Here is a 20,410-nt window from a genome sequence, read left to right on the forward strand (position 1 = left end):
TAACCTACACCCCAGGTACATTTCGAACTGTGGGAGTAAACTGGAGCACCTGAGAAAAACTCACGCAGACACGGGGAGAATATACAAATTCCTTGCAGACAGCACAGGATTTGAACCTTGGTCCCGATCGCTGGTGCTGAAAACACAGGCTAACCGCAACGCCAACTATAAGTATCATGTGATAGTCATATCAGTAATGGTTCAAGTGTGGTGAAGCAAACAAGTACATTTATGAATGTATGGTAATGGTATTTTCATTTGAGGCAAGAATACTTGTTAAGATCTTAAAATGTTGCATCTTGTTTGTAATGTGATTCACCCTTTCCCCTCATTCTGTGGAATTATTACTTCAATTACATTTCTGAATTGCTATGTTCTCTGCATTGTTTTGTTTATTCTTTATGATTGATACTTGCAGGAAGAAAAGAGACTCTCTGTCCAAAACTTTAGGTAAATTTATAGTTTTTTTTCAAAAGTGTTGATACATTTCCAATGGATATAAATGAATTTTTGAATGATTGCTTCTTTTCTCTGTAGCAAGCTGTTGAATGATGCTACTTTTCATGGATCCCTTCTTGCTTGTGCTGTTGAAGTTGTTATGACCACATATGGTGCTACCTGTAAGTATGCGAATAACTTGAAATTTTAAATATTTCATAATACAATAATCATATTTTACTTTCTGCCTAAATACACTTTCAGTTCCCATTCTTGACTCGGTTGACTGGTATTCTCTGTTATTCTTCAGTGTTTGAGTCTTTATTTCTCTTTTTCCAATTTGCTCTTGTTTGGCAGTTGCAGCTACTTTTTGTATTGGAGATAAATCAGTTTAACCTTAAAATTGCCACCTGCAATGCCAACACTTTGAATTATGATAAATCATATATTACATATATTTATACTTAGGTAATTGCTGCTGCAGAGCTATTGCAACAATTAATACTGAAAGAATAGCCTAATTATTCAAATTTACATCTCAGAGTATTTTACTCTAGCTATATTGATCTCATTTAATCACATTAAATGAGGCCCAGTTATATTATATATATAATAGGGACTTGGGAGTACTGAGCAAAATGATGATGTAAATATTGTTGGTTTTGAAACATTGTGTGAAAGGTACATCTGTCTTGGTGTTTAGTAGAGTGCTTTGTGATATTGGCTCAGCAATGATGAAACAGTAATCTATTTCAAGATAACTTTGTGTGTAACGTAGAGAAAAAATTTGCAGTAAGTGCTCTTCCTATCATTCTGTTGCCTTAGTCCTTTAGGATGTTATAAATTACAAATTTCTGCTATCTAAAAGTACAACTCCAATTGGATGAACCCAATGCGGCCACCAATCACCAAGATGACGCAACCGCCGCTGCCGATCCCTGACACGAACCCACTGCTGGGGAGGCTTCCTAGGCCAGTGGAACATTCACTGGCAAGTCAACGGACTCCTGTCACCCCATTCACCAGAGCTCCTGACACTGGAGTCTTGACTCTGAATCCTCCCCTAGGCCTACCGCACACATACACTGGGGAAGTAGGCCGAAAGGAGGATTTGGAGTCAATGTTCAGTGTGCCGAGGAGGGGAGGGAACACCACTGAGGTCCCACTCCTGTCTGGGATGCCACTCTCCTTGATGATGCCAGGACAAGAGATTCTTCCGACCACTTGCGGCTGGGAGACTGCGGCATGCAGTTTAAGAAGGAGAGAAAAGTCAATAGGGGAAGGAAAAGAAATGGAAAGAGAGAGGGGAGGGAGTTATTTGAAACGAGGATAATCGCCGTTCTAATTTCACGTCGAGTGAATCTTTTTTTCAACCTGTGAGGTCAGTTCTAGATAAATGAGAATTTCTGATTTGTTTCCGATATCCTCATTTATCCGAAAATTTTAAAAAATTTCAGAGAAATGAAGATTTTGGAGAATCGGAGTTGTACGGTACTTGCGGTATTTTTTTTCATGTGATGATCCAAGTTTTTTTTCTTCATAGAGACCTGGTTAATGCTTGTTTTATATGGTTACATCTGCTCTGTGGTGGAGAACTTAACAAATTGCTCAAGTAACCTATCAGGCTATTTGTTGGAATTTACCTTTGCAGCTATGATGCTGAAGTTGTTCAAATTTCAAAGGTCAAAGACTGAGCTGAATTATTGCATCATGGAGTGAAACAAATCAAACACCCTTGACATTAAATAACTTGTTTTTTTTTCTATAAAACAGGGAACTCATTTAACTCTATTTTGGCCATGGAATTGTTTTGTTTCATATTGCACGTTTTAGCTATTTGCTGCTTCTATAAACCAAATTACTCAGAATAATCTAACCTTTTGTATCTTGGTTAAATTTGAATCTTCACTTTTCTCTGCAAGCAACCTTAACTAGTTTCAAAGTTCAAGCAACCACAAAGTGAACATGCTATCCATGACTAACCATTTTTATGTCATCTGATCAGCTGTATTGATCCTTGTGATTCAGGGGTTTTATGCACTGCCATGTGACCGATGGCAATGAAATCAGCTGACAAAGTTCACTCCTTATTCATTGGTAGCGTTAGCAAGGCAATCAACAAAGCAATAGAGGCTGTTTCTAGAATAACACATTCTGTCAAATTTAGATGCTCAGTCCAATCAGCCATGAGGTGATGTCGATCACTCCATTTATCTAGTTCTTAAATAACCTAAACTGCATCAAGAAATTTTGCACATCAATGGAATAGCAAAAAGAGCGTAGTAAGAAAAGCTGGAGTCGAAGTAAACTTTTGAGTTTGGTATTCAAACTAATCATTGAACTCTTTTTGAAGGAACTCAACTTTAATCATAATTGGTGCTGATCAAAAAAAATTTGTTCTAACCTATAAAATATAAATTTTAGGTATTCTTGTGTTAATATCATAAGACGATTTGAAAATAAAACCATGACCCCAAGTATCATTCAAAATTAAGTTGTGTAATTCCAGAGTAATTTTATTTATGTATAGTTTCGAAGGATTCCTTTAAATATTTCTAGTAGAATCTCATTAAATTAAATCAGGGGTCAGCAAGCTTTTTAAACCATTGACTCTTCATGGAATCCTTGATCTCTCATCGACCCCCAAGCAGGTAAAATTAATATTATCAATGATAAATTTCTCTATAGCCTTGATATTTATCGACCCTGTGGATAGTCCCATCGACCCCCAGGGGAGATCACTTTGCTGACCCCTGAATTAAATAGATCATCCACTTTCCATATTCAGGTTTGGAAATTATCCTTATATTGAATATGTTTATGAAGGAACAAAGAAAGACAGCTGAGATGTTGTTAAGATTTATTGAAAACTAAAATTAACTGGCTTTGAGCCGAGCTTAAAATTAAACATTGGAGTAAATGTACATTATTGGCATTTATATCTCAACTGAAGTTGATGGACAGCAGTTTTTTAGTTCGTTAGCATACGTTACTGATTTGTTTGTCTACCATTGCTATAGGTTTGCTTTGTTTTAATTGGAAGTTTCTAGTCTATCAAGGAATTATTGATTTCATTCTTGATGCTTTTAAAGTTGTTGCTTCATTGGCCAGCATTTGTAAAGTGTATTAATACTTTCGATCACAAGGCCATCAAGCAATGGTCAGCACGGAATGTCCTGCAGAAACTGAGAGATGAGGACTCAATGAATCTGGTAGGATGGTTCCCTGAGCAGTCCATCCAGGCCATCTGGCGGAATGCCTTATTGTCAGGGTTCACAGAATTTGGCCTGGCTGGCGGTTAGAGGAGCCCTCCAGGTGAGATCCTTCTTGCACAACAGGAACATCACTCTCCACGCACCTTGTCCAAGGCATGGCTGCAGTGGAGTGGAGACTGTTGCTCACCTCTTTGCCGAATGTAAATTGGCAAAGAGTGTGTTGAGAAGGATGCAGGGGGGCTTTGTCACAGTTCATCCCCAGTGGCAGCATGACAGAAGCCTCTCTGATCTACGGGCTGTTCCCGGGGGCACACTCTAAGTCCAACATCCAGAACTGCTTAAAGACCATCAACTCAGTGAAAGATGCCCTTTGAACGCCCTGAAACCTGCTGGTCTTTCAGCATACTGAGAGATCAGTCTGGGAGTGCTGCCAACTGGCACATTGCAGGCTGCAGGAGTACGTGTTGAAGGATGCGCTGAGGGTTGATGCAGTCAGCACAAGGGCTTGTGGGGAAGATGCACAGTCTAGAGTCTGCCCATTACTGGGCACTGAAGAGCCGACACTGATGGGAAGCCTGTTAATCAACAGAGGAAGGGGAGAAACAACAAGGTGCCACAGTGGTGGTAACCGAGCATTAAGGGAAAAATATAAAATGTACAGTGATGAATATGTGTCGAGATGATTGATACTATGAATGTAAAAAGTCTTGAACTGTTTTTCCTCAATTGCAAATAATTTATTTGATATGATTAACACTATGATTAAAATTCTTGGTCTTTCCTGCATTGTATATAATTTATTGTGAATAAAGTATATTTTGGAAAAAAAATTATTGAGAAGTTATCCAGCACCAATGAATATCAATGACTGTTCACATTAAATTATTACAGGGTATTTTTTTAATATCACAAAACAATAAAAGGGTGGAGTTGGAATCGCGATATTGGAGAAAGCAACAGAACATTTAGTCATCTCGAAAGATTTAGGAAAATCCCAGTTTCACCTGAAGCATATCCGAGCATTCATAGATAATTTAGAGCATTGACTGGCATGTGAATCTTTCAGCAGCAGGCCTTTTGAAATAACTCGGAAGTTTTATTTGAAATGGTAAACTAATTCTTTTACCAGGCTGGTAGCTGATTGCAGACCCATCAAGCAGTTCAATGATGGCATTTCAACATTGTTAAGACCGGAAAGAAAATTAGCTACTAAGAAAGTGTGGGAACAAAGGGAACTGTACCTGTTCAATTCAATAATGCATTATTTTTCATACTGTGGCTGTTTCTTAAGACTTTAAATAGTGGATATACTTTAAACTGATTGACCAAGATTTGTACCATCTCACACTTGAATCCTCGATAAAAATTGGAACTTTATTTCAATTCTCAAAGATTTTCAGAGATATATACTGTATGTATATCCCACAAAGAAGTATTTATTTGAATATTGTGTACTACATCACTGTTGTCATAAAACATTAATTTTACTTATCTTCAGCATTAATGTTATTGGGTGCTTTATACCATAAATGTACAAAATTGATGTCACCATAATTGTTTCTAACAGACGTACAATCTTCTGGACAGTTAAAAAACCATCAAAGAAACAAGATAGATAGATAAGGGAAGAAAAGGTTATGGGGAAATGGCAGATAGGTGGAGCCGAGTCCATGGCCAGGTCAATGGTTGGGGAGGCTCAACTGACCTAATAGCCATCTCCTGTTCCTATTTCTATATTTTTGCATTCTTTAAAATTTCATTGATGAAAATTCAGAGAAAACGTAAGGGAGCTCTTATTTTGCACAGCAAATTGTTGTGAATTAGAATGTGTATCCTAAAAGCAATCAATTGGTATGAACTATCAAAAAGCTACTTGAATAATACGTGAAAGTCAAAATTGCAGGGCTATGGGTAAAATATGGGGGTTGGCACTTGTTGAGTATGTCTACGAAAGAACAAATAGGCACAGTGGGTCAAATGGTCCCTTTCCATTGTTCTGTGATTTTTTTTTGTATGTAAGCCTTCAGAGTAGGCTTCAAATCAGACATTTTCTGACCCTGAAGCATTTATTGACAACTAATGTTTTGTCTTGTATTCCCTTGTTTTTGCACTCATTGCAATTCATTAACCAGTGACTGTTTTGCAGTAGTGAAGTTTAATTTTGTTTTTGATAACCAGTATGTCATTCATCATTCAGGTGCCTTGCCTTGTCATCGGCGTAGGCAATCATGTCTCTCCATTCATCAAGATCTCTGACTCTCTGAATTGCAGTTGTTGCCTCTTCTCCTCTCTGAGTCCATAGTCGATGTTGACTTCGTGATTATAAAAGGGAAAAATACTGAAGTGGTTTGCTGTTGCCGCCTTCAGTTGCACTGTCCATACTGGACTGATAACCCTGGCCATTAATCAGCAGTTTCATCTGCTGTGCATTTTTAGTTTTACAATCATAAATTCCAATTTGTAAAATCTACTTGTAAAAACCATCCACCATCTGCAATCCATGGCTTCTCGTGACCTTGATTTGGAGGCTAAACAGGTACTAAACCTTGCTTAACGGTAATCAATAGGCTATCGGACGGAAGGAGCGCATCACACCTCCTTTTGCTGAGCAATTGCGCAGCCCTGACACTGATAACCAGTATGTAATGCACCATTTGGTCCTGATCCCTTTTTTAAATACATTTGGTAATAAGAATTGAAACTCACTTATCTTGCTGAGTTCCTCCATGGAGTACAATCTCAGAATCCAGTTTCCAAGAAAGCAACAAACATACTAGCTATTATGACCACCACAAAAAAGGAGAAAACAGAACTTGAGTATGGTACTTGTGGCTCATGGCTATAATTAACCTTGTGTAGATTTCTTACTGGGTACATTGTGGATTTTTTAATGTCAGAAATCCATCAAATTCCTCTCCATTAAAATATAATTATCTAGTATTTCTCCATTGGATTCAAATGCTGTAGGTTGAATTAAATTTAACTGAATTATTTATTTGTCATTTATCCAACAAGCTTTATTTTGCATGCCATCTAAGCAATCCAAATCGTGCCACAGGTCGCGAAATAATAACAAATAAATAAGCAAATGAATAAGTTGGATATGAAGGAAGAACCAACCCAAAGTGCAGGGAGTAGAGAAAAGTAGAATTACAAATATCAGTGTAAGGGCATGGTCTTGTTGCTATGAGACCCATTCAAGAGTCTGATAGCATGAGAAAAGAAAATGTCCTTCAGTGCGGAGGCTTGTATTTTGAAGCACGTCAGTCATCTGCCTGACAAGAAAGAGAATGTGACCAGAGTGGGATGAGTGACTTAACTTTCTAGCAGCTCTGCAGAGACAGTGAGAGGTATAGCTGGGGTCGATGGAGGAAAGGTTGGCTTTCGCGATAGCTTGTGCTATGTTCTCCACTCTTGACAGTTTCTTGCAGTCTTGGACATGGCAGTTCCTGTACCAAGCTGTAATGCATTCGGCCAGGATACTATCTATGGAGTACCTATGAAAGTTGGTAAGAGAACTTGGGGAAATGCCAAATTTCCTGTGACTTCAAAGAAACTGCTTTCTTGGCTTTTGGGAATTGTGCTTTAATGTTGGATTCCAGCAGTGGAGAGTAGTTATCAAATCACTGGTGAAGGCTGTCAGTAAGTTTGAGGCTACGCTTTAGTGCACAAGTGGATGCTTTAAACATGCTAATATTCACCTGTTTATGATATACCTTAACAATTTGGGATTGGGAATTGAGTGTGGCATATCTAAATTTTCTGAGGACACTAAATTGAATGGTAAAGAAAATTGTGCAGGGAATGTAGAAAGTCTGCAAAAAGATAGAGATGGGTTAAGTAAGTGGTCAAGGTCTGGCGGATGAAGTACAATGTTGGTAAATGCAAGGTCATTCACTTTCAAAGGAAAAAATAGAAGATCAGATTATTATTTAAATGGTGAATGATTGTAGCATGAAGTAGAGTTGAGAAACTTGAGAGGTGATTGTGCATGAATCACAAAAAGTTGATTTGCAAATGCAATCGTGAATCAAGAAGAGAAAGGGAATATTGCTCGAGGCATTGAAGTTAAGAACAGGAAGGTTCTACTGCAACTGAAATCTCCTGCTTCTGGTAAGCCCTGAGGGTTGTGTATACGAATGTTTCTGTACTGAAGGCGTGCTGCTCACTGGAGATAGAGCTCTTAATGGTGAACTGCCCAGAGAATTTGCAGCCACTCTAATCGCAGCAGTTTGTTCCTGCTTCTGCAAAGGAAGCACTGAGAGAGCTTTACAGGGCCAACTGTGAAGCCTAGGCAACTCACCCTGGTGTTTGTATGATTGTTGCCAGGGACTTCAATCACATCAACTTAAAAATAGTCCTCCCGAAGTTTCAACAATATGTTAATTTCGTAACCATGGGATAGAGAATATCTTGCATTTGGCCTTCACAAATGTCCCTAGATCATTCAAAGCTGTTCCTTGCCCCCATTTACCAGACCATATATCCATCCTGCTAATCCCTGCTTACAATCAAACAAGTTCACAGGGTGTTCAAGACCTGGCCAGAGGAAGCTGCTGAAGGACTGCTTTGAAACGACTGACTGGAGTGCATTCAGGAAGGTGGCCACCTAAAATGACCACATCAATATTGGCAAGTGGATCGACATACAGGCACAGTGACTAGTGAGTGTATTGAGGATGTCACTGTGATCAAATGTCACAGAGCCCTAGTCAAATACCATGACTAGACATGGAGGTTTGTGTATCACTCAAGAGCCCGTGCTGTTACTTTTAGGTCGGAAGACAAGATGGCATTAAGATCAGCAAGGACTGAACTCTTCTTTGCAATCAGGAAGGTAAAGCGTGGGTAGGCACGCTTAACCTCCATGTCTAGTCATGGTATTTGATTTGGCCTGGCTCTTTGACATTTGATCACAGTGACATCCTCAATACACTCACTAGTCACTGTGCCTGTATGTCGATCCACTTGCCAATATTGATGTGGTCATTCTAGGTGGCCACCTCCCTGAATCTGTGTGACACCAGCAACACGAGGCAAATGTGGCAGAATATTCAAACAGTAACTGACTACAAGTCAATCTTGAAGGTTAGCGACAATGATGCTCCCTTTCCTGACAGGTTGAATGCCTTCGATGCATGGTTTGATGAAAAAAAAACAAGGTGACATCAAAGAAAATCCTATCTCCACCTGAAGAACAAGCACCCTGCAAGCTGCAGCTGAAGTGAGAAGGATGTAGTCCAGGGTGAACCCACACAAGGCAACAAATCCAGATAACATGCCTGGTTGGGTGCTGAAGGTCAGGGGCAGCCTTGCTGATGGAGGTTGTAATAGCCATCTGCAACATTTCACTGTCGCAGTTGATTATCCCTGCAGAGTTTAAGGCAGACTCCATCATTCTGGTGCCTAAGAAAGCACCTGTAAATGGACTAAATGACTGCTGTCCAATGGCACTGATGGCTACGATCATGAAGTGCTTTGAGTGGCTAGTGGTGGAACACATCAAAGCACATCTTCCAGCAACTTTGGATGTGTTCTAGTTTGTCTACCATCCATATCAGTCACAGATGACCCTCCACTCTATCCTGACCCACCTAGAGAACGATGTCTCATATGCCACTGCTGTTCATTGACTTCAGCTTGGCATTCAACATAATCATACTTCAGAAGCTGGTGAATAAAGTGTCCTCACTGGGACTCAAAACCCCTTTCTACAACTGGATTCTAGACTTATTGATGGAAAGACCACAGTCTGTCCAGGTTGGTAGCAAAACCTCAAGCCCCATCACGCTGAGCACTTGCACATCTCAGAGTTATGTGCTCGGTCCACTACTGTTCATGCTGCTGACTCACGACTGCACTGCCAGATTCAGATCCAACAGAATCATCAAACTGCAGATGATACAACAGCAGTTGACCTCATTAGCAACAATATTGAGTCACATTACAGAAAGGAGGTTGAAAGGCTCATAAAATGGTGCAAAAACAACAACCTGAGTCAATGGGGACAAGATAAAGGAGATGATTGTGAACTTTAGCAGGACGAAGGTCGACCATTCTCCAGTACACATCAGTGGTTAAATCGTGGACTGCACACATTTCCTTGTTGTCCAGATAAGGGATAACCTATCCTGGACTCTCAGCACCTCCTATAGTTCCTAAGGAGGCAGAAGAGGGCAAGGCTACTGGCCCCATCTTTACAAGCTTTTACAGGAGCACAACTGAGAGAGTCCTGACTGGCTGCATCATTGTGCCATATAGTAGCTGCAAAGCATCAGACCGGAAGTCTGTACAGAGGATTATTAAAACAGATGAGAGGATTACTGGGTTCTCCCTTCCCTCTATAATAGACAGCATTTACTGGGAGCATTATCTAAATTGGACTCAAGGAACAATAGAAGGTAGGAGACGTGAGGAAGGCACCTCTCCTGGCAGAATTTTCAAATTTTTTAAAATAAAACAACAGTTTTAAATCTTTTTAAAAGTTTTTATAATTGCAGTTATGAAGAGATATAGGACACAGACAACAACAAAAAACGACTCCTAAAGGAAAGATTGTTACTGAACAAATGGGGCCTACCTTAGAAGTGGATCCTGGAGACTCGTTTCTTCTACCTCTGAGATCGACTCGGCAAATCCTGGCAAAGTTTAAAGCAACTTCAGCGCCACCTCCCCAGGGAACTGAGGAAGATGGCGCTGGAGTCAGAAAAGACTGGTTCATTTGTCGGAGCTTCAGGATCAAGGGCGCATGTGTGGGGCAGGCTGAGATCTCACAGCCCAACGCTTCTGGACTCTTGAGGGGGAAAGCTGAAACCCCACAGGCAGGCTGAATAGACACTGACCAACAGAGGAAGAGGAGGAAGATGTCAGGACTGAAGAAGACACTTTACAAGTATCGGAGGGAGAAGAGACATTGATACAACAGGGAAGGCCCTTGCCTCAGTATGTTGTCCAAGAAGGTAAAGCTGGAGTTTCTACAGTTACTTATTATGTAGATCCATCCAGTCAATTGGATACATTGTTGACCCAAATGAATTGGATTTATGTCAACTAAAGATAAATTTGAAAAACGATTTTGAAGAAATTATTACTATTAAGACTAATGTCTCAAGGTATGTTAAAACGGTGGATAAAATTCAGATTAAAATTTTAAAAATTGAAGAAGATTTCAAGATTGTCATGAAGAAGTAGAACAATGTAAATTGGAAGATTGTTACACTGCTTGGGAAGTTCAAAGAAGAGTTGTTACAAAAAATTCATGTTTTGGAAAATCAAAGCTACAAAAATGTGAAAATTGTGGGTTTGCCTGAAGATTTTGAAGATTTAGATCTGGTACAATTTTTTCAGAAATGGATTCCTGAAGTTTGGGAATTAAGCGTTTTCCAAATGGGTTGGAGTTGGATAGAGCCCATAGAGCTATTAGGAGGAAACCTTTTCCAAGTCAACTGCCACACTCTATTCTAATTAAATGTCTATGATTTCAAGATAAGGAAATGATATTGAGGTTTGCAGTTCAGAATGCGAGAAAACATCAGACCCATCTGCTGGTTGGAAATAATAGAGTATTCTTCTATGCAGATCTCAGTCAAACTGTTATCAAACATTGCAAATAGTTTAATCCTGCTAAGGCTGTTTTATGGAAATAAAGGATACAAATTTGCCTTTAGATATCCTGCCACATTTAAGGTCTTTCATGGAGAATATCAGTTGCAATTCTTTGCTGATGAAGATGGAGCTCTTTTATTGCCTGATAATAAGCAGAAGGGGAATCAAGATCAGTTTTCCCAACAAGTTAAGATGGCCCAAGAGAAGAAAAGAAATGGTTCATAGAAGGTGGAGTGTCATGAACTAACTGAAATTGATATCGATGATGACCAGAGACTTGGAAACAGTTTATCATACTTGATATTGATGATTACTGTTGTTTTTTTTTCTCTATGTATTCTGTTTGGGGAGGCAGATTTGTTTATTTCTCCTTCTGAAGTCGTCAGCCACTTGGTGGCATTGGTTGCTTCCTGTACAATAGAGGGGAGTAGTACTGCTTTTGTATAAGTAGTGTTTTTCTTTTGGGTTTTTTTTCTTTTCTATTGTGGGAGATGCATTTTATTTTGAAGAACTGCTGTGGATTGGAGTCCCATCATTGTAGGTGGTTGGAGCTTTGTGCTTAAATGTTAAATATGTCGGTGACTAATTTGAATTTTGTGACATTTAATGTGAATGGGCTCAGTAACAAAATTAAGAGAAAAATGGTTTTGGCTTACATGAATAAAATGAAAGTAGATATTGCTTTTTTACAAGAGATTCATGGAACCGAAAAGGATCACCAAAAGTTAAAAAGAGACTGGGTCGGTCAGGTAATAGCTTAATCTTTTCTTCAAAAGCGAAAGGGGCTGCTATTTTGGTTAATAAGAAATTGTCTTTTAAATTAGAATCAGTTATTAATGATTCAGCAGGTAGGTTTGTTGTTGTAAATTGTCAAATCTATTCGGAATCTTGGACACTTATGAATATTTATGCCCCAAACGTTGATGATGAGAAATTTATTCAAGATTATTTTTTCAATCTGGCGCAAGCATATGAAAATGTAATGATTGGTGGAGATTTTAATTGCTGTTTAGATCCATTATTAGATAAATCTCCGAAGATAGTGACTAAAACCAAAATGGCAAAACTAATTTTATCTTTGATGAAAGAAATGAACTTTGTGGATATTTGGAGAAGATTAAATTCTAAAGAGAAGGATTATTCATTTTATTCCTTTAGATATGATTCTTATTCTAGAATAGACCTTTTCTTATTATCAGTTCAATTGCAAGGATGTATAATATCTGCTGAATATAAAAGTAGAATTTTGTTAGGTCATTCTCCTTTGCTAATAACATGTATAGGTTCTGAAAAGATAGATGTGACTTATAGATGGAGATTTAATTCTTCATTGTTAAGAAATGATGAATTTTGTAATTTTATAAGAGATCAAATTCAACAGTATTTGAAAATAAATACAGATTCAGTTGACAGCAAATTTATTTTATGGGATGCTTTAAAAGCTTATTTAAGAGGACAAATTATTAGTTTTTCCACTAACATTAGAAAACAATATTCTAAGGAAGTTAATAAATTGGAGAAAGAGATAGAGGGTTTAGAGAAAGATATACAGAAGGCTCAACAGAGAGGAAAAAGATACAGTTATTAAATAAAAAATGCATTATAATACAATACAGACATAGAATGGAGAAATTAGTACAAAGAACCAGACAAAAATATTTGAATTAGGGGAGAGGTCTCATAAAGTATTGGCATGGCAGTTAAAGACAGAACAGGCTTCTAGAACAATTAATTCTATTTAAAGGGATTCAAAAATTACATATAAACCTCAAGATATAAGTGACTTTTTAAAGAATTTTATGCAAAATTGTATACGTCTGAATCTGATAATGATGATGTTAAAATTAATATTTTTTTTAGCTGAACTTCAGTTACCTTGGATATTACATTTAGAGAAATTGTTGATGTACTTATATCAATGCCAAATGGTAATTCTCCTGGTGAAGATGGGTTTATGTCAGAATTTTATAAAAAAAAATTCAAGATTTATTAATGCCTCTTTTGATGGATATTTTGAAAAAGGCAATGGAGGTTTATTCTTTACCAGGTTCTTTTTCAAACACAATTATAACAGTTATTCTTAAGAAAGACAGAGATCCATTAAAGACTGAAACTTGTAGATCTATTTCATTGTTAAATGTTGATTATAAAATTGTAGCCGAAGGTTTTAGCAAATAGATTGGCTAAGTATTTACAAAGTTTAATTCATTCAGATCAGGCTGGATTTATTAAAAATCATTACTCTACAGGCAAGATTGTAAAATTAATCCGTTCGATTCATATTTCTCAGAAGAAATCCGACTTAACCATGGTTTTATCATTAGATGCTGAGAAGGCATTTGATAGGTTAGAATGGATTTTTTTTTTGTTTAAAGTATTTTAGGTTTGGAACAATGTTTATTAGTTGGATTAAGCGTTTATATAAAAATCCTCTGCCACAGTGGTGACAAATGACCAAATATCATCATCATCTTTGTTAAAGAAATCTACTAGACAAGGATACCCTTTGTCCCTGGCACTGTTTATATTAGCTATTGAACCTTTAGTGCAATTGATAAAGCAGGATAGTAATATTAAGGGTATCAAAGTTAATTCTGATGAATTTAAGATTAATTTGTTTGCTGATCATGTTTTGATTTATTTATCAGAATCATTAAGTTCATTATATAAGAGACAATATGGAGAACTATCAAGTTATAAAATTAATTGGGATAAAAGTGAGATCATGCTGTTGATTGATCATGACTATACTCAATGTAAGAAAACTGTTCAATTTAAATGGTCAGATCAGATTAAATATTTAAGTATTAGAATTGATAAGGATCTGGACCATTTAAACAAGTTAAATTATTTACCTTTATTATATAAAATTAAGGAAGATTTAAATAGATGGAAAGATTTACCAGGAGGAGCAAATTTGTAGGGAGATAGCAGCTATTTGTAATAAGCACAAGGTTGTGATTGTGGGAGATATAATTTTACAAATATAGATTGGGAAACCCATTCTGTAATAGGGCTGGATGGTTTGGAATTTGTAAAATGTGTACAGGATAGGTTTTTTTTTTACAGCAACATGTAGGGGTACCAACTAGAGAAGGGGCAGTGTTGGATCTATACTTGGGGAATTAGATAGGTTAGGTGAGACAGGTATGTGTTGGGGAGCACTTCGCCCTCTTTGGAACCGGATTGATGGACTTCTGCAATGTCATGTTGAAGACGTTGGTAGGGTCCTCCGTCAGTTGGTCAGCACAGTTTCTTCATTTCCTGATTGGCTATGTTTTCTGGTGCTGCTGTCTTGTGTGGGTTTACCCTAAATCAGATTCTCCTCACTTCAGCCGCGGCTATGCAAGGGGCCTGTTTTTCAAGAAGCAGCTTTCTTTGGTGGCAGCCTGTTCTCGTTGAACCATGACCAGAAGATGTTCAGTCTGTCTGAAAGAGGGCCTCATTGTCTTGCAAGGTTCTGTTGTGATCTGTTATTGTTTTGATACCTAGCCACATGCACCTTGTATCGCTGGTGTGGCACAGCTGACTATAGATCTTCTGTGCGTACCCATGCTTTGCCTTCCAGATTGCATTAGAGAGTTCAACCCTAGCTGATCTTAGTTTCAACTTGTCTCCTGCCTTGAAAGCTGCACCTCGAGCTCTGAGAAGTGCGTGGATCTTTGCGACCAACAAGGATTCTGGTTAGCTCTGGTTCTATAGCATTTGATCTCCATGACATTCTCAATGCAATTGCTAATGTAGCCAGTCACTGAGCTTGTGCACTCGTCGATGTTTATGTTGCCATTCTCGAGGCTGTCTTCATGAAATAGATCCAATCTGTGGTCTGTTCTTGCGAGAACTCAAAAGAATAAGAGGGGAATTATAAATGAGATCGATAAGACAGAGGAAAGAAAGTTGTTTCTCATGGTGATATAAGAACTAGGGTACAAAACCTCAAGATTTGGGGGATAGATTTGGGACAGAGATGAGGAAGAACTGCTTTTCCCAGAAAGTTGTCAATCTGTAAAATTTTCTGCCCAAGGAAGCAGTTGAGGATGCCTCATTAAATATATTTAACACACAATTGGATTTTTGCATTGTTGGGGAATTAAGGGTATTGGCCATAATCAGATTAGCCATAATCTTATATGACAAAACATATTTGATGGTCCAGATGACCCATTTATGCTACTCTTATGTACTTTAATGTCAGCTCTTTCATCCAGGATTACTAGGATTTCTTCACTGGCTGGTTTGAGTCTCCAATATGGTCAATTGACAAATCTACCATTTTTATTTGTTTTCCTAATATAATTTATGCATTCTTTCATATTCTTGGTTTTGGGAAGAAAAAAATTGATGTGAAGTAAATTTTAAGTGAGATGCTGTTTTTGACCCATTCCCATCTCTACATCATGAATGGTTTGACAATATGTGTGTAAGTTGAAGTTTAATAAATGAGAAATTCAGGTACTTTTGCATGTTATTTGAATGATGGTTCATTGCCATTTGGCCACCTAAAGGTATCAAATTTTGTGGGAATCGGGGCCCATTAATCTTCTCAATTTCTCAGTGTGGATGATAACATTTATTTAAAGGGATTTAAAACCACATTCAAATCATACAAATTCTATCAAAGGTAAATAATGTAGTTTGCACGGTTATAGAATTCCTGGTTATAGACCATTTTATTTTATTTTAGGGAGCATTCAAACAGAGACTGATCTTTCTTTCCCTTGGATTCTTCGAGTATTCGATATAAAGGCTTACGAGTTTTATAAGGTTATTGAGAGTTTCGTTAAAGCAGAACCAAACCTAACTCGAGAGATGATCAAACATGTGGAAAGGTGTGAACACAGGATCATGGAGTCTATTGCCTGGCAGTCGGTGAGTTATTTTTTTCCAATTTGCAGAAGACCAAGCTTAAATGAAGGTATGACTTGGATATTTGTACATCAGTGGTTTATTGAATATTGTCAACTCTGTTTTGAAGATTTAAATGTGTAGCTGTACAAAAAGTCCTATCTCCAATTATTGTTTGTTTTAGATAGGATTAAGAATTCTCAAGGTCATAGGGTTAAAAATGATATTTATGAACTAAATGTTAACTGTTTTTGGCAGCTAATAACTTGAGAAATACTGGAAATTAAAATAAAAACAAATTGCTAGAAATATTCATCAGATTGGGTAGCATTTGGTGGAACATAATGTTCCAAATCAATATCCTATCTCAAGAACTTGAGGAGACACATACTTAAAAATTAAAGATTGCAGAATGCAACATCTATGTTAATCTTGGATTCATTCAGTTGGCAGAATTGATTAAGTATTAATTTCTTTATTTCTTGGTTGCTACCTGATGGGGCCTGTGTATTTGTCTATCTCTGTTTTACCCTTTGCGTGAAATTAATCCTGAATCCAGGCTCTTGTGTTCATTTGATACCAATGGCATTCATTAAAATTGACTTAATAAAAATATTAAAAGTTAACGGAAGGCATACAGAAACACAGAATGAGATATTAAAGCAATATAGGGTAAAAATGTATTTGCTTATTAAACCCTTTCCCTATAATCCTCATTAAGTTCAGTCACGAGATGTGACTTAGCAGAGGATCCGAGAGGCAATGTTCCCAACACAGGCTGAGGAATCCCAGTAAAGTTGGCCTTTTGGAGATTATATGGAGTCTCGTGGCAGAGTGAAATGAGTGATTTAGCTTTCTGAATCTGCAGGCAAGTCCTAGATTTTTGTATATGCTGAAAACATGGAAATATTAAGAATAAAATATTCATAAAATTAGGGATTTCCACTTCCATGTAAAAATCGGAGTTATTTCATTTTTCTTGACAGTGCAACAGTAATCCACAGCACATTGAAATATTTTGGAAATAAAACTATTTTAAATAATAGTCCAAATGTTACCCTGATAAAGTACTGTAGTATATTTGGTAACACATATTCCAGTAAATTTATTGAAGACTTTATAAATTAATGTAATGTAGGATTTTAATTGATGAAAGTTTATGGATTTTATTGTCTAAATTGGGGCAATTTCCTAAATTACTTCACAGTGAGGTTGGCAGTGCTGACAATGAGTATCATTATGCTCTTTTTCTGGATGAATAAACAAGTTTTCCTGGGGTTTCACTTTCTATTCAGTATGTTGGAATGCCTTTTTTTTAGCCTATTATTCCAATAAGTCCTTCCCATGTTGTATTGTGTTGAAGGGTTCGTGGGGTGCAGCAGAAAGCAAGCTCCAAGACTCTGATCACAATACAATGATCTTTATTAAATCAATGTACAGAACAGTGCAATGGCTCTCCTACACATACAAGCACTTGTATACTCGTTCTAACTCGCACCCAAACTGTGGGATCCGTCGGGGAAGGAAAGGGCTCAGTGCAGTGGGAGGCGAGAAGGACGGATTCCCTGAATGCTAGACCCCACGGGGATTTCACAATCTCCCACTCTGGGGTATATGGAGGACTGTGGCTCTGCTCCGGTATCTCCTACACCGAGATACCATGGCTAGCCTTAGGAACATAGTGATTCGTTACGTGCGATCCTCAAGAATGGAGTCTACTATAGCAACCACAGTCCATCCAGACATGGAGCAGGTGCATCGCCATGTGGAGGGGAGGAAGAGAGCAAGGAACGACCCACTCAGACTTAGATATGCCCAGCTATGAATTTGAATTTCCCGCTCCGCAAAGCAGGGGCCAATGACCGGAGCCAGCCAATAGCAGTGCGCACTCAGGTTTGTGGGTGTGTACGCACCTGATTGGCTGGTTGCTGGTCAGTGGGGTGTGGCTTTTGGTAAAGGAGATCGCTGATTGGCCAGTGGTACACTAGCTAGCTAACATCCTTTTTAAGTCTTGATATTATAGATTTTTATCTGTTTGTATACATATCTTGGTTATTGCAATCTCATAATGTGCCCTCACACTAGAAGCAAGGCTTCTATTTTATGATATTTCTAGTTATTCTCCTTTCAGAGGTATTCAATATTTATATTTTCCTACAAGTTAAGTTGCTGGATGGAAATGTGTAGATGTACAGAAGACATTTAATAAAATGCTGGTATACCAGATAAGAGCTCTCAGTATTTGGAGAACTTTATGGTTGTGAATTAAAGTCTGTCACCTAGAAGGCAGAGTTGGAAAAATATGCCTTTTTAGGCTGTTGAAATCTAATTAGTGGAGTGCCCCCAGGATAATTTCTTAGTCCTCAATTATTTACTATATCGAGTCATGTGATGGAGTAGTGGCCGGTAGGGTAGAACCAGCACTCTCCAGAAAAAAATAAAAAAAGTCAAGAAAAGACAAAGATCAACAAACATAAAATATAAGAAATAGAAGATAAAATTGCAGAGAAGAGAAAGAAGATGGCACCCAAGAAGGAAAAAGTAAAAACAATGGGAAAAAAGTCACCAGAAAAGAAAGAAGAAGGCCTTACCTGCACGAAGGAACAGTGAGCCGTGGTGGCGAAGAATGTCCGTTCTCTGAGGTTGGTGCCGGCCCTGTGGAATTGTGACCCCCCGACCGGTGGACTGCAAAAATGGCTCTCTGAGCCAAACAAAAGTACGCAACTGCGCATGCGCGAGGAGTCGCGCATGAGCAGTGTGAAGTCAAAGATAAAAGAAAACACTGACGGGAGGGGGGCTCAGCCGAGGGGTGGGCAACCACAGCGCTAACAGCTGAGGGGCGCCTGACACCAGGGCTCTCAGCTGGAAGATTAGGAATGTGGCAGGAGAGGGAGTGAAGTACCAGGTGATGAAGAAAGCCGACGGGGTGAACGCCAAGAGGAGCAGCAGCAGGTGGCTTGACAGATGAGCAGCCCTGAAGGGGAGGACCAACAGCAAGAGGCCCAGCAAGAAGAGGCCCGACAAAGTCATACAAGCAACTCATCAGGAAAATCAGAAGAGGTACAGACACATAAGAAGAGGAAGAAGAAGACCAAGATCTTCACAGAAAAATAGAAGGTAAAACATATGTACAGAATATAGATAAAGCTTTTCTTGAAGAACAAATGAGAGCATTAAAAGAATGGTTGTCATTAGAATTTAGTGTAATTAAAAGAAAAATGAAAAAAACAGAAGATAAAATGCAAAGATTAGAACTAGTCATGACAGAAATAAGGAAAAGAGTAGAAAATGTGGAAGAACGAGAAACTGCTGTAGAAATGGAAGTAAACGACTTAAGTGGAAAATTGGAAGAAAGTGACAAAAAAATTAAAGAGACACAAGGGTTGTTATCTCAGAACATTGGTATGTTGGAAAATTATAGTCGACGAACCAACATAAAAATAGTGGGCTTGAAGGAAGGTGAAGAAGGCACAGATATGAAGGAATTTATAAAAGAATGGATTCCAAAGGTCCTGGGAACAACAAAAATGCAGGAAGAAATGGAAATAGAAAGGGCACACAGAACACGAGCTCCGAAACCACAGATACAATACTTATCTCAATCGTTACCAATTCCCTAACAGAGAAATTCTTTAATGAACTAAAGAGAATAATAAGGAAATTTTTGTGGAAAGGGGGGAAACCGAGGGTAGCGTTAGATAAATTAACCAAGGTGGTTTGCAGTTACCAAACTTTAAAAATTATTATAGAGCCACACAATTAAGGTATTTATCAGATTTTTACCAGACAAGGGAAAAACCAGACTGGACTAAGATAGAACTAGATAAAATAGGGGAGAAGGTACCGGAACATATACTTTATAAGTGGGATGAAAAGCTGGTGAAATATAAAAGCTCACCAGTATTGCATCATTTACTTAATATATGGAAGAAGATCCACTTAGAAAGGAAAAAAACAAATTACCAAATACCAAAATTGTTATTGACACAAAATCCACTAATCCCTTTTTACAATAGATAACCTTTCCTTTAGAGAATGGGAGAGAAAAGGAATCAAAAGAATAGAAAATTGTTTTTTGTGAAATAATTTATTAACATTTGAACAGTTGAAGTACAAATGTGGAATAACTCATGGTACAATGTTTGCATATCATCAACTGAAAGCTTATTTAAAGGATAAATTGGGAAACAGACTGAGATTACCAGAAGGAAGCAGCTTTGAATATGTGATTAAAGACACAATGATAATTAAAAGATTTATAACGAACATGTACATTGAACTGCAAGATAAAGAAAATGATGAAATAA

The 20,410-nt window shown here is 37.9% G+C and overlaps 1 protein-coding gene across 1 annotated transcript in view; it reads left to right on the forward strand.

Moving 5' to 3' along the window:
* Positions 1–20,410, forward strand: part of rb1 (retinoblastoma 1) — a 201,428-nt gene that overhangs the window by 59,828 nt on the left and 121,190 nt on the right. The window contains 3 exon segments of the mRNA XM_069889674.1: positions 419–450; positions 538–620; positions 15,943–16,127. Coding sequence (XP_069745775.1) covers positions 419–450; positions 538–620; positions 15,943–16,127 — 300 coding nt within the window.

The sequence above is a fragment of the Narcine bancroftii genome, chromosome 7 (genome assembly GCF_036971445.1).
Source record: "Narcine bancroftii isolate sNarBan1 chromosome 7, sNarBan1.hap1, whole genome shotgun sequence".
Taxonomy (NCBI): domain Eukaryota; kingdom Metazoa; phylum Chordata; class Chondrichthyes; order Torpediniformes; family Narcinidae; genus Narcine; species Narcine bancroftii.